The sequence below is a fragment of the Sebastes umbrosus genome, chromosome 22, assembly GCF_015220745.1.
Source record: "Sebastes umbrosus isolate fSebUmb1 chromosome 22, fSebUmb1.pri, whole genome shotgun sequence".
In the NCBI taxonomy this organism is placed as follows: domain Eukaryota; kingdom Metazoa; phylum Chordata; class Actinopteri; order Perciformes; family Sebastidae; genus Sebastes; species Sebastes umbrosus.
Genome location: NC_051290.1, coordinates 16143203 through 16157196, shown reverse-complemented (window position 1 = coordinate 16157196; position 13994 = coordinate 16143203). Strand labels below are relative to the sequence as shown.

The 13994-nt window shown below is 39.9% G+C and overlaps 3 protein-coding genes across 4 annotated transcripts in view; all 3 read left to right on the top strand.

Annotated features, from left to right (window-relative positions):
* The window catches only part of dtx4a (deltex 4, E3 ubiquitin ligase a), a 17539-nt gene extending 13732 nt beyond the window's left edge, over positions 1 to 3807 (top strand). For both annotated transcript variants that reach the window (XM_037758777.1, XM_037758776.1), the window contains exons 5-9: positions 244 to 405; positions 496 to 557; positions 644 to 964; positions 1950 to 2039; positions 2134 to 3807. In XM_037758777.1, the coding sequence (XP_037614705.1) occupies positions 244 to 405; positions 496 to 557; positions 644 to 964; positions 1950 to 2039; positions 2134 to 2364 (866 nt within the window). In that variant the 3' untranslated portion in view covers positions 2365 to 3807. The remainder of the gene's footprint in view (positions 1 to 243; positions 406 to 495; positions 558 to 643; positions 965 to 1949; positions 2040 to 2133) is intronic.
* Positions 3808 to 6343: 2536 nt separating this feature from the next.
* Positions 6344 to 9813, top strand: msantd1 (Myb/SANT-like DNA-binding domain containing 1). The gene is made up of 3 exons (XM_037758843.1): positions 6344 to 6925; positions 7009 to 7305; positions 9433 to 9813. The coding sequence occupies exons 1-3, from the start codon at positions 6672 to 6674 to the stop codon at positions 9728 to 9730; spliced, it is 849 nt and encodes a 282-aa protein (XP_037614771.1). The 5' UTR covers positions 6344 to 6671; the 3' UTR covers positions 9731 to 9813.
* A 1924-nt stretch (positions 9814 to 11737) lies between these two features.
* LOC119481645 (regulator of G-protein signaling 12-like) overlaps positions 11738 to 13994 on the top strand; it is a 47295-nt gene continuing 45038 nt past the window's right edge. Inside the window, exon 1 of the mRNA XM_037758760.1 lies at positions 11738 to 11920. The gene's annotated coding sequence lies outside the window, so the exon portion shown is untranslated. The remainder of the gene's footprint in view (positions 11921 to 13994) is intronic.

The following is a 13994-nucleotide window of genomic DNA, read 5'->3' as shown; positions in this document are numbered from 1 at the left end:
TGTGGAGGCATCTTACTTGTTGAAGTTTGTCCTACTTTCCAGCTCTTTTAATAAACTTTTACTTGACACTGATTTACTGCCCCACAGACCCCACAGCTCATAACATTTAGCCCCATATTTAACCAGTAAATCAACTGACCACACCTCACGAGTAAATGGTTAATAGATAATTCCCTGAATGAAGAGCTCATGAGTAAACCCCAAATACAGTGTCTAACGTCCCCCTCTGCTGGCTGCATCCAGGCATTACAGGCATCCTGATGAGTGCAGCAGGGCTTCCTGTCTGCCTGACCCGCCCTCCCAAGCTGGTGCTCCATCCACCGCCCGTCAGCAAGAGCGACATCAAGCCCATCCCCGGTCTGGGCCACTGCTGTCGCAAGACCACGAAGAAGCAGGCTCGTAAAGGTGGGTTTGATGATAACGTCATGCTTTTTCAACCCAGTCAAACCTTGTCCTGTGAATTTTGGTCACATAATTTGTGTTTCCGTCTCGTAGGAAAGACCCCTGAGGAGGTGGTGAAGAGGTACCTTCAGAAAGTCCGCAATCCCCCAGAGGAGGTGAGTACTAATTTTTGAGGATTTCATTCATTTAAAAAATATCCGCTTTCATTGGCTAAAGTCATAAATCGTCTTCCCCATCTCAGGACTGCACCATCTGCATGGAGGCCCTGGCCGGACCGTCGGGCTACAAAGGCCCCGGCGTGGGCGGCATCTCCCGGGCCGAGTCGGTGGGCCGCCTGGCGCAGTGCGGCCACCAGTACCACCTCCAGTGCCTCGTCGCAATGTACAACAACGGCAACAAGGACGGCAGCCTGCAGTGTCCAACCTGCAAGACCATCTATGGAGTCAAGACCGGCAACCAGCCCCCAGGCAAGATGGAGTACCACGTCATCCCCCACTCGCTGCCGGGCCACCCGGACTGCAAAACCATCCGGATCATTTATAACATCCCTCCTGGCATCCAGGTGAAGTCTTACCCATGCTTACACGACACTAGCTTCTAAATCAGTGGTTCCCAACCTGGGGTCTGGGCTCCAAAGATCACAGGATTTGTCTGCTCTGAGGTTGTCAAAATTAGATTTGCTCATGTATAACTAAAATCATAATAACACACTTACTGGATAATTTATACAAAAGTCTGTATATCGAACTATTTAAAAAGATATATATATTTTTTAAGCCCGTTAGTCGATTAAATAAATGTAATCACGATTAATCGCAATGATTGTCCATAGTTAATCACAATTAATTTCAAATTAATCGCACATTTTTTATCTGTTAAAAATGTACCTTAAAGGGAAATTTGTCAAGTATTTAATATTCTTATCAACATGGGAGTGGGCATATATGCTGCTTTATGCAAATATATGTATATATTTATTATTGGAAATCAACAACAACACAAAACAATGACAAATATTGTCCAGAAACCTGCATGTCTGTAAAGGGGAGACTCGTGGGTACCCATAGAACCCATTTTCATTCACATATCTTGAGGTCAGAGGTCAAGGGACCCCTTTGAAAATGGCCATGCCAGTTTTTCCTCACCAACATGGTTGGTACCAATAGATTCATTGATTTTCTAGTTTCATATGATGCCAGTATATTCACTCTAGCTTTAAAACTGAGCCTGATACAACCTAAAAATCACAAGTTGCGTTAACGCGTTAAAGAAATTAGCGGCGTTAAAACGAATTTGCGTTAACGCATCAAGTTTGACAGCCCTAACATCTTTGCTACTAAATTGCAAAATCGAATGAAATATTCTGCTTCAATCCATATTTGTTGGCGTTTAGCCTTTCGAAAACAGCAATTTCGGCTTTGCCTAGATACAAGTTAGGGGGGGCTTCAAAGAAAATAGGCTGGGAACCACTGATCTAAATGAGGAATACAAGAAGCGTTATTGTTTTTTATTTGGATGATGTGATGAACTTTGCTCTTGCTGTTTAGGGCCCAGAGCACCCGAATCCAGGCAAACCCTTCACTGCCCGCGGGTTCCCCAGACACTGCTACCTCCCTGACAGCGAGAAGGGACGCAAGGTAAATGAGATCTTTACTGTCTAACTTCCTGTATGGTTTCAAAGTTGATTCTCTTATAAAGCGTCACCTTTTCTTTCTTCACCCTTTCGTCCAGGTTCTGAGGCTTCTCCTGGTAGCGTGGGACCGCCGGCTCATTTTCTCCGTGGGTACGTCAAGCACCACCGGCGAGTCAGACACGGTCATCTGGAACGAGGTGCACCACAAGACGGAGTTCGGCTCCAACCTGACGGGCCACGGCTACCCCGACCCGGGCCACTTGGACAACGTCCTGGAGGAGCTCAAGGCTCAGGGCATCACCGAGGAGGAGTGCCTACCCAGAGACTGAACAGACGCTGAGATTAAACATCGTGGGAATGGATCCACAGCTGGACAATTATTTTTCAAAATCTGATAACAGAGAGAACTTTAACCGACAGAGATGAACTTCAAAAAACTCTTTACAGGAACGTTACAGAAATGTTTCAGATTTTGCTGAGAATAAAATTTCTCTTATGACTGCATGAGTCAGTTTCGATACGTGGGAAATCGTTTTTTTCCTCCCAATGCAGTAACAGTGTCAAGATCGCAGATGTTATTCCGTGAGAGACCACTGTGCACATACAAGTCAGTGTTAGATTAAAAAAAAAAACTGTCATTTATACTGTGAGACTTCATTTCAAGAATGTAACTAAGTGAATTTTGCTGAATTGATGAAGTGTTTAACACTACTACTACTACTGCTGCTGCTATGTGGAACTGAAAGGAGGTGAAAAGAGGTCTGTAAGTTGTTAAGTCCACAAGCAGAAGAACCGTGTCATTGCAGATAAATATTTCAAATGTATAACTGGATATCTGAGCATGAATATTTGCTGACCTCTAGTGGTACTTTTCCAGAACTACATTCCTTTTTAAGTTTGATTTTTATTCAATTGTATTGTTGTATATTACGAATACTTGATATATTATATGATATTGTTTCCATTCTATCATGTTTTTATATTTTATTTTTTGTTTTTGTTTTATATGGCGTGTTTCTTTGCATTGTTTTTGGGCGTGGGGTGAAGTTAAGATGAGCTGCTGGTGTACCAGAGTTTGCCTGACACTTTATATGCCATATACCAGCCCCCTTTCTTTAAAAAAAATAAATCATTTTCAGTATTTTGTATTTGATAGCTTCACAAACTGACATTCCTTAATTGTTCTGCCCTCAGAGCATGGGTGCATTTATAGCTTTCTATGTCTTCTCGTGTCTGCGTTAATGTTGAGGACTGATAGAGGAACAGCTACTATGGATTACACCATTCCCCCCCCCAGGAGGAGTAAATTCCCAAAAAGCTAGGATTGGACCTCCTGCCTGAGCTCAGACTTGCACAGAGCTTTCTACTTAGTATCAAAATGAACCGGACAGCTTGTATCTACTGTATTATTGTGTAGGACACACACACACACACACACACACCAGCCTCAAATGCTCTAATCACACTACAAAATGTGCTCATCAGTTGTTATTTTGTCATATTTAGTTTTAGGTGCAGAAGACTATCTCTGGTTGTGGATCCAGCTTTGGGCAAAAGTGGTCCAGTCAGTTTGCATTGGGTCCACTGTGGACCGGTTTATTATGAGGTGTGAGAGAAACGAGATGTACAACAGTATGTGTTGACATACTAATGTAGGCCAACATTAAAAGCATTTATACTTTATGATACTTTATGTATGCACTGTACTGTATGTATGTGTGTTTATGTGCACAAATTTGCATTAAACGTTTTTCTAAGGTTCAAAGAGACAACAGGACTTTACTCTGATTTACTTACTAATTTTATGTAGGCATAAGGTTTATTACGTAATGTTTATTTAAGTCCATAAATGTGCCAACTTGTATTACTTTAAATGTGCTCTATGCCATATCCAGAGCATTAATATAGTAATGTGTAATGTAATGATATAGAAAAGTAATGGCTACCTGAGCAGAGAATGAAATCGCTGTCCCTTTGGGTGTGTTGTAATCTGACCAGCAGACACTGTGGTCACAAGTTGCAAATACATAGACTGTATATAAAGATGGACGACATGACTGCTCCCCAAAAGTGAAGCCAAAACATCTGGATCATCCCTCAATGTTAGGTCAAACTAAAAAAGTCAAAGTACACGTCAAATAACTTTTTTCCCAAAGATGGTTTCTGAGATTTTAGGTAGTTCTTATCACGCTGATGTATGTTCCAAGTGTTACTTTTTCTGCTAAATGCTAAAACATTGTAGACACACAGTAGCACAAGTAGAGAAGAATCTGTTTGCTAATGTTAGTTCACATTAGCCACCATACGCTAAAGATAATACCAGACTAAATAAGACCATAGCAGCAAAACCCAGAGTGTATGGAATTAAGCGAGGTTGCGTTTGTTTGCTTATGAATTCAACTTTTCATTTGCAAGAGGATGGATTTCTTCTCTCCAAAGTTACGTATAGTCTTGCTTTAAGGGCCATATAAGGTTATCTGAACCCATGAACGCTACATCATCTCACTATGGCAACATGCAACTAAAAGTATAGCTGCAGATTTATATTGTATGTTTGACTCACATTTACATTTTTGAAAAAGTACCAGAAAGTTTTTGCCAGAAACACATTATCATCCTGGCACTTAATTTAAAGATGTTTTAGATGTTTTTTTTAAAAAGCTGGATCACATCATATGGGTTTTTGTATTTTTAGATTTTTTAATCAATGTCTGTTGAGTTATTGTTGAATTTGCTATCAAACCACTTTTTCATTTTTGTTTTAGCCTTTGTATAAATAGTCATGGAATGAATATAGATAATTCATTTTCATTTATAGAGACATTCTCCTCTATTATGAGCAAGAACAAATTATAAAGCTGTAAAATAGATCCAGGTTAGTCTTGTCATATAGTTCCATTTTACAATGTGGTGTGATTTTATCTACTGACTTCTACTTCAAGAAATGAGCGGCGCATGACCAGTTTATCTAGTAGATTAGTCTGGCTCCTGGATTAGTAGTCTGGATTACTTCCACTTTAGTGAATGAAAAAATGTACGGAGATAATTAAACACAATTATAGTGGACCCCAGCAAGAGGATTTAGTCATTATATTGAAATAGAGTTAGGTTAGTATGTTAGTGACTATTCATTTAAACATAAGCATTTAGGGGCTCACGTTACGTCTTATTTAAGATAATTTTAAGACATTTTTCTGTGAAAAAAAACACCCACCCTGCAAAAATAATATTTTACCTTCAGGAAGTCAGTCTAAGTGATATATATGAACAAAATACTAATCAAATTTCTTGGAGGTAACAGTAGAAAAACAAACAAAAAAACATTCACACCAACTTTCATTTGCCCTTCTATTTCTGTAACGGCGAAGCTTAACGTTTGTCTTAAGTGACAGATGTGATGGATTGGGCCGAGCTGCCAATTTGTGGTATGAAAATGCACAGGTTGCTTGTCAGTTTACTGAGGAGCAGATGGGTTAAGGGTCTAATCAGGCCAGAACTGAGTTAAGCCGGGCTGTCAGCAACTAGTGGCACTAATAAAGATGAAGTGAGGGTGGTGCATTAGCATTTCTGCTCTTTTTGGGGTCGGCTAAAGTAAATATGGAGAGACGACGCAGGAGGCTGCAGGGGTTTCACTGTCTATGTATTCGTGGCTTTGATGCACAGGAACAGAGAGGGAGGTGGGGGAGCGAGGGACATAAAGGGGGAAATAAATGCACATAATATGGCAGATTAGGGTGCTTGAGGTGGGGGGAGACAAAGATCCTCCTCTTGCGGAGATCTGAATGGGGGGAGGGGTCTCCAACTGGTCAGAGCAACCCTTCCTGCAGGGGTCCATTGTCTACAATCCACGGCTATGAATAGAAAGCTGATTACATATTACAGAGCAGTCAGCGTTTTGTTTCCCGTTGTGGTGTATCACCACATGTTGCCATTTTGTTCCTCCTAAAGTGTCTCAGTTCTCCAGTGAAAGGCTTTTGCTTGCCTTTGAGGTCTAAACTGCAAAACAGGAAGTGTTTTCCACTCTCCTACATCACGCCAGATAAAGCAAATCCTCTGTCCTCCGTCTCAAAAACGACTTGTCTATTATTAAAAGCTTTTAAATGGAGCAGTGTGTGCTGGCTGACGACCAGATCCAGAGCCCCGTTGCCAGGGAAACACATACCCTCGGCTTTCCTTTTTTTTCTCCTCCTCCCAAGAGGCTCATATTTCAAAACTGTCAGCAATCTCATGCGCTCACACTGCCGCCTTTCAGCTAAAAGCTTTTTGTGCTGCCAGCAGAGCAGAGCGGAGGGTGAAAGGAGAGCAGATGGGAGTGGTTAGAGGAGAGGGAGGGAAAATGGAGAGCACTGCCTCCCTCTCCGTTGCCACGGCAACTTGATGTCACGGTGACATCACACACCACTAAAAGCTTTTAACCGGATTCCTCTCCCGCCTTAGGCCCCATTTTGAGTCCTCTTTCAGCGAGGCTAGGGGGAAGGGCACAGGCAGGACGGTGTGTGTGCCTGCTCGCATGTATCACTCTCCCACTGCAGATTCAACACAGCTCCTAGCTCAGTAAAAAGACTTTCAAATTCAAACCACTAAAGATCCTGTTTCTGCAAACACAGCCAGCACAGGCCATTTTTAAAAAGAAAAAATGGCATCAGAGGACGGTTTCAGCTACTTAATGGCAGGTCACAGTGAGAAACACAGGCGGGCCCCGAACTGGACCGACGGCGAAATGAAAGCCCTCCTGTACGTGTGGGAGGAACACCACCCCGAGCTGAAAATGAGCAAGAGGAACGCAAAGGTTTACGAGAAGATGTCCCAGAGGTTTTTCCAGCTGACGGGTGAGCAGCGTTTCAAAGAGGAGATCAAGATGAAAATCACCAACATGTCATTTCAGTACAGGCAAGTGCACCACGTCCACATGTCCACTTCAAACTCCATCCAGCTGTTGCATGACTTTAAACATCTGTTTTTGCTCCAAACAGGAGACTGAAAGTCGTAGCCGGTGAAAGCGGGGAGACGCCGGACTGGCCGTATTATAAGGCCATCGAGAAGATCCTCTCTAAGCCGCTGGAGAACGGGCGGGTGAACTCTTTGGAGTTCCAGGCCTCCTCCGCTGCAGGTCCCTCCACTTCCTTCCAGTCTACAGACAACCTGGTGCCCGCGTCAGAGGAGGGGGTGATGGGATTCCTGCCAGAGTACACGGGCTCCTCAGATGAGATGGAGATCAAACAAGAGCTGGACTCTCTGAGCTCTGACAGTGAGCACACACAGGGCTCCAGGTAACAGGAAGTAGACCAGACATATATCGTATGTGTGTGTGTGTCACTGATAAAGGTAATAACAGGTTGATAAACTGACCTTTGTATTCTATTGTTCAGTTTCAACTAAACTGACACAATTGCCCTACATGGCTTTACTCTGTCATGCTGTTACAATTTCCTAAATATGTTATTTAAAAGTAGCGTCACCACAGCAAATCGTGAATTCAGCTAGAGTCAAAAGCAGACAGCTAGCTAGCTTTTTAGCAGAAGTAGTTTTGCTGTTTTGCATGAGTGGATTTAGCTGCTGCCTTTATTTGCATGGGACAACAAACTAAATTACTGTGATGTAAATTGATATGTTTCCATTACAGGAAATAGCTGGGGGGAAAAGGAAGTAGATTTAGCTTTAACAAAGCTAAAATTTATCTTCAGCTAGCTTGAACTGGATTTGGCTCTCTTGCTGTGCAGTTTACAGTTTGGTTTGGTGTTTAAAGGGACTGTTTGTAACTTTCAGAAATGCTTGTTAACAGCGACACCTGTAGCCGTTAAGTCAACAAAAGTCAGCGTCAGGCTCGCGCTTGCTCGCTCTAAGTAGACATGAACGAGCATCGCTCAAAACAGTGAGGCGACACACGTCAGCTAAAACCACAATATCACTCTATATTTCACCTGCTTGGCAGTAATGTTAGCTGACCAGACGGAGGTCTCTCCATGAATCACTGCTGATCCTAGTGATGGCTTTTCCTGCTTCAGCCTCCCTCCGGCACCCGGTCGGGAGGCTGAAGCAGGAAAAGCCAACACTAGGATCAGACGATAACGTTTCTCGCTGCGGATCCCCGTCATTTCACAAGACACGGAAACCTCTGTTGGTCTGGAGGAGCTGCAGCATTTATTTCTGCACAAACGGCCACCGTACATTCACTAGATATTCTCAGAGCTAAACTAACTCTCCTGCAGTGTGGAGTGAGCACGCATGCAAGAGAGGTGGAGCGAGACAGCGAAAACGCGTGTGGTGTGTGAGTGAAGGCAAGCAGGCAGAGGAGCAGAGAACCGCAGAGACTCCAGCCCTGGAGACCAAAGCTACGGTCTCCCCCACGTCCTCCGACCGCGGCCAACACTGTTTTGCAAGACGGGCTTCACTAGATAGAACTTTGCGGTTTTGGTGCCTCCGTGTAGTTTGTGTTGGAGTCTGAGTTTGAACAGCGTAGCCACACGCAAGCGCGCATGGGAAACCGACCCGGTAGATTTATACGTGTAAAAAGTTACAAACAGTCCCTTTAACTGCCTTAATGTAAAATTGTACACACTGTTTTCTTTGAAATTATACATATATGACATAACAATAAAAAATTAGGTCTAGGCTACACGGTAAAACATTTATTTTAGGTCTAACTGGTTTATCTGGTCTTTACTAAATGTTGACTTAAAGGGGAGCTATGCCCATGTTTTAAATTCATACATGTTATTCCTATGGTGTAAGACAGTCCAAAAATAGTATTAAACATGAACAACTCTCTCCATAATATAAAATCTAGAGGGATAAAACTCAAACTTGTGATGTCATAGGGTATAAAGTGGGGAACTGCTCCGAATTGGGAAAGATGTTCAATGACACTGAGAGCACCCAGAGGAATGTTTTGAGAATATGGGAACACTTTCTGTTTAACAACTGACAACACTACAATAGAATAAAGCTCAGTTAGGAATAAAAAAAGAAAACAAACATTCTGTGGCTCCACAAAATCGGTCTCCCATTCATTGTCTATGGGGCAGCTCTGCACTTTATACCCTATGACATCACAAATTTGAGACTCACTTCTCTAGTTTCCGGCTTTGAGAGAGAGTAGCTTATGTTCATAAATATTGATTGAACTTTCCTAGGCCATGGAAAAAACATATTGGAATTCTTAATTTAGGTGATGTTCCCCTTTAATATGCAGTTACTGCATTTTGGCTTTTGTATTCAGTATTTTTCATTACTTTTAATATACTTTTGGTACTTTACTTCTATGATTTCTGGCTTTGGGAGAAAGTTGCTGATGTTATCTAACTGTTTTAGATCGAAGGACCAACAATAAGCTCTTGTGCCCAGAGGTGATCTCTTATTACAAGACTACTCTAAAAGGTCCATTCTCTGTTTTCCAGCTCTCACCCTACTTCAGGCAGGAAAAGACATGCCAACAAGCACTTGTCCATGAAGAGAAAGAAACTGCGGGTGATGCAGGCCATGCTACAGCAACAAAAGAGGTCGAGCCGGGCCATAGAGGAGACTTGCAGGGAGGTCCGTAGAGCCATGCACCAACAGAATCTCCTCCAGGTGCAGTGTCTGCAGCTGCAGGAACGTATGATGAACCTCCTGGAGAAGATGATCCAGACACCCTCTAGCACGTCAGCATCATGGGGTCAGAGCGGGGTCAAAGACCCAGTGAAGCATGATGTGTGAGGGTTATGGTTGTCTGGGAGAGATCATGGTCTTGCCTCACCTATAGCCTTGTTAAAGCAAGAATAAAGTATATTTATTTTGGATTTCAGTTTGACATGTTTAACATGTTTAAGGTGTATCGCGTTGCATATCAAAGTATAGCTCTTATCAGTGCAGAGATGGTAGAGCAGTACAAACATTTTTGAAAGTGTCATCAGCCTGAATATCATTAATGGAATGCACTGTAATAACCATAATGACACATGCTGGCACTTTAGCATCTACCGTATGCCAGGCCCCATCAGATCGTCTGTCTTGATAATTTGTCAAGTACCCTATTAAAATCACTGTGGGAACAACAGCCTTGCAAAAAAACGGACTTATCCTTGTCACTTCCTTGTTTCTCCGTGCCAGGATAATTAGAAGTTGGAAACGTTTGTTGCCAAAACAGGACAATTTGTAGCATTGTGAACCAGAAGTTGAGGCAATAATTCCTGCTGCTTTTGAAATGATTGGAAGGAATCTGTCAGCAAAGTGGCAGCAAAACCAGCTGAAGAGTCTAATTAAGGTACATTTCCTGTCTTTGACTTTTCAGTGTGAATCTAACTTAGATGCAATAAATAAAAGACAAATATTGAGTCCACCGACTCATTCTTCTCTTCATATCCAGCAAATTCAGATTGTGCGTCACTGTGACCACACAGATTGGCTCTCTGTCTGCACGCTAATTGGACTGATAAGGACAAAACAAATAACATACAGTTTAATTGTGGGTTGCATTGTGCTTTTGGGATTAGATATAGGCCTAGGCTAAATGCAAACTTTGAGACTGTTTTTTCCCTGAGTATTTTATATGCAAAGATGTTCTGTTCTTATTTGCATTTCTGCTGAATAAAACAACACAGTATACCATTATTTACTGTCTTTCATTGTTACTGCAGAATAAATGTTGACATGCAAAATACACAGAAGGTAAGGCCAGATAGAGCCAAAAATGTTAAGGTCTTTGCCTTTCAGCCTATTTTAAGAGGATTTGGAGAAACTGGGGATTAAGTTAGTTCCATCACACACTAACACCAACCCCACGAAAGTCACTGCTTCATGAAAATGCATTATTGTTTGTTCAAGATGTAAACCAAATATTGCTACCTGTTATATTGCTAAAAACTATACATACAAAATAAACAATTGCTTCATGGCAAATAGCATTGAGCTATTTATTAATGGAATTAAAAGTAAAAATCATGGAATTTAAACAAAAGAGGAAAGAAATAAGAATCTCTTACTTGAAAACCCCCCCCAAAAAACTCATCCAATTCAATTGCTACAGCCTTTCTGGCACTCTGCCATCATAATAATCCTGGACAAAATGTGGAGATCATACTAAAATGGTACTGCTTTAATGCACTTGTCCCCTTTTGTCACAAACAACATGTATATAAAAAGTGCTACTGACAGCTGATGGGGAGGAAGGACTAAGTTACAGATAGGCAGAATGAGGGGGCTCGTAGTCTTTGTGTCATCAAACCCTCTTTTTTGTGTAGGCTGCTGCACATGTGTAATAAAGCCATGTGATAGTGTGTGCAACCGTTGCAGCCCTTTGACCAGAGAGGCATTGTTTACAGACACCTGCTCCAGTGAGGAAGAGACAGGGGGAAAACCCGCATGCAAATGGATTGAGCGATAACAGCAAAATCATATGGGTAAGACTATATAATTTATAATATTATAATTTGCATTTCTTTTTATTATATTGAGAACTTATCATTATTGAATGTGTGCATGTGTTTTAAAATTTAAATTTGACATATTTAGGTCTAAATCCCGCTATTTCTATATTTAAGTGGTGCTGTTTATTTAAAAAAACAACAACTCTAGGCTTTTAAATTAGATTTAAATGCAAAAATAAAGCCTGTCAGCAGTCATCACCATCAGCCAATAGCGTCACTCCATGGTTTGAATATTGAACGCGAAACGCGTCGTGATTGGCCAGAAAGGGAGGTCACGTGTTCCGGAGACGTTACGCTGTCATGGTTACAATGAATGGAGGAGTGTGTCGTTGCCATAGAGGAGGAGGACTACTGAATCACGGCATGGAGATATTACCTTGAATTACTCTAATAAATGGACTTGTAATGTGAAAAATGTAAAGTTTGGACGTTTAGTACCGCGGATGTAAACCAGTTGGAGCTTTTGTGGAACTTTTAAAAGGTAATTAAAAAAGTTATTGGAGTATTGGAGCATTTAAACAACAGTGGTTGACCGAAACCAGAGAGTGTGGTGGTTGGTGAGTAGAGAGCCAGCTGGCACTCTGGTTTTGGGGGGAGTTGGTGGGTGGACACTTTGCAAGCTGTGCTGGAGCATAAAAGCTGCCTGTGTCTCATTTCTGACAGATAATTGCTTGAATAAGATTGATACCAGTGTTTTATTTGGTTTATAATTTACTTTAATACGAGTTAAAGCTAGAGCTAGAGACCCCAGCTTGTTATTTGTGTTTGCTTTAAAGTTGCTAAGTGTATTTGTAATTCTGTTTTGAACACGTGGTCTCCACAAGAAGTGTTTGTTTGTTTGTTTTTTATCACTATTATGTAGTCATATTATTTCTTTATATATATCTTGTCCTAATTGTTTGTTATCACTATTATGTAGTCATATTATTTCTTTATATTAATCTTGTCCTAATTGTTTGTTATCACTATTATGTAGTCATATTATTTCTTTCTATTAATCTTGTCCTAATTGTTTGTTATCACTATTATGTAGTCATATTATTTCTTTATATATATCTTGTCCTAATTGTTTGTTATCACTATTATGTAGTCATATTATTTATTTCTATTAATCTTGTCCTAATTGTTTGTTATCACTATTATGTAGTCATATTATTTATTTCTATTAATCTTGTCCTAATTGTTTGTTATCACTATTATGTAGTCATATTATTTATTTCTATTAATCTTGTCCTAATTGTTTGTTATCACTATTATGTAGTCATATTATTTCTTTATATATATCTTGTCCTAATTGTTTGTTATCACTATTATGTAGTCATATTATTTCTTTATATATATCTTGTCCTAATTGTTTGTTATTACTATTATTTAGTCATATTAATTCTTTATATTAATCGTGTCTCTAGGTGGAGGCTTCAGATAATCCCAGTGGGTTTTTTTGCCTCTTCCTGCACTTTATATTAGTATATAGTCTTAAATTGTGCAAAACAAATAAACAGTAAACAGTATATATTATTATATGTTCATGTGGTATATGTGTATGTATTATTCAAGTATAAAATAAGACTTAACATAGCTAATTATTATACTGTGTAATCTAGAGCTGAAACAATTATTACTACTACTACTAGTATTACTACTACTAATTATATATAATATAATATTTATCTAGTGCTTTTCACCATGTTGCCCATGTATCTGTTTTTATGTTTTTTTATTTTTTCCCACTCACAATGTTGTGTGGTTACGATTGCCCAGAAGTCTTCATAGATATTTAAATCAATATCCTCCTCACAAACACTAACCATACACTTCCACGCAACACACACACTTGTCTTTTTTTATATATTTACTATTTTGTTATTGTTGTTATTATATATATCTTGTCCTAATTGTTTGTTATCACTATTATTTAGTCATATTATTTCTTTATATTAATCTTGTCTCTAGGTGGAGGCTTCAGATAAGCCAAGTGGGTTTTTTGCCTCTTCCTGCACTGTATATTATTCATTTATTTTTTTGTTATGTTGTATAGTCTTAAATTGTGCAAAACAAATAAACAGTAAACAGTTAACAGATTTATCTAGCGCTTTTCAAAATTCTTAGACGCTTTACATACTGCAAAGTTAAATACATAAATAAAATTAGCCGATCAACTGATTAGTTGATCACTAAGAAATTAATTAGCTACAAGTTTTTGCGCAAAAAAGCCTAAATTAGATGGTTACAGCCTCTCAAAACTGAATATTTCCTGCAATATTTAGACTGGTTGTAAACTAAATATCTTTGCTTTTTGTTACTTTTAGGACATAATATCAGAAACTGTGATGGGTGTTCTTTTTTTTTTTTATTATTATTATTTTGACAAGGCCAAACTCAATTGATTGTCAAGGAATTTGGCTTAATAAGTGATGATGAAAATAAGTGTTGTAGCTTGAGTGTAATTCTTCAAATTAGTAATTCACCACAACATGTCCGTTGAAAGCTGATGAGCAACTGAATTATTATGCACTCCTTCTGTTCTTATGTTTTGTATAATTTCATGAAATTTC

Coding starts and splice junctions, on each gene's coding strand:
- msantd1 (XM_037758843.1), top strand. CDS start 6,672: ATGGCATCAGAGGACGGTTTCAGCTACTTAATGGCAGGTCACAGTGAG. Junction 6,926..7,008: donor AACATGTCATTTCAGTACAG/GCAAGTGCACCA, acceptor TGCTCCAAACAG/GAGACTGAAAGTCGTAGCCG. Junction 7,306..9,432: donor GAGCACACACAGGGCTCCAG/GTAACAGGAAGT, acceptor TCTGTTTTCCAG/CTCTCACCCTACTTCAGGCA.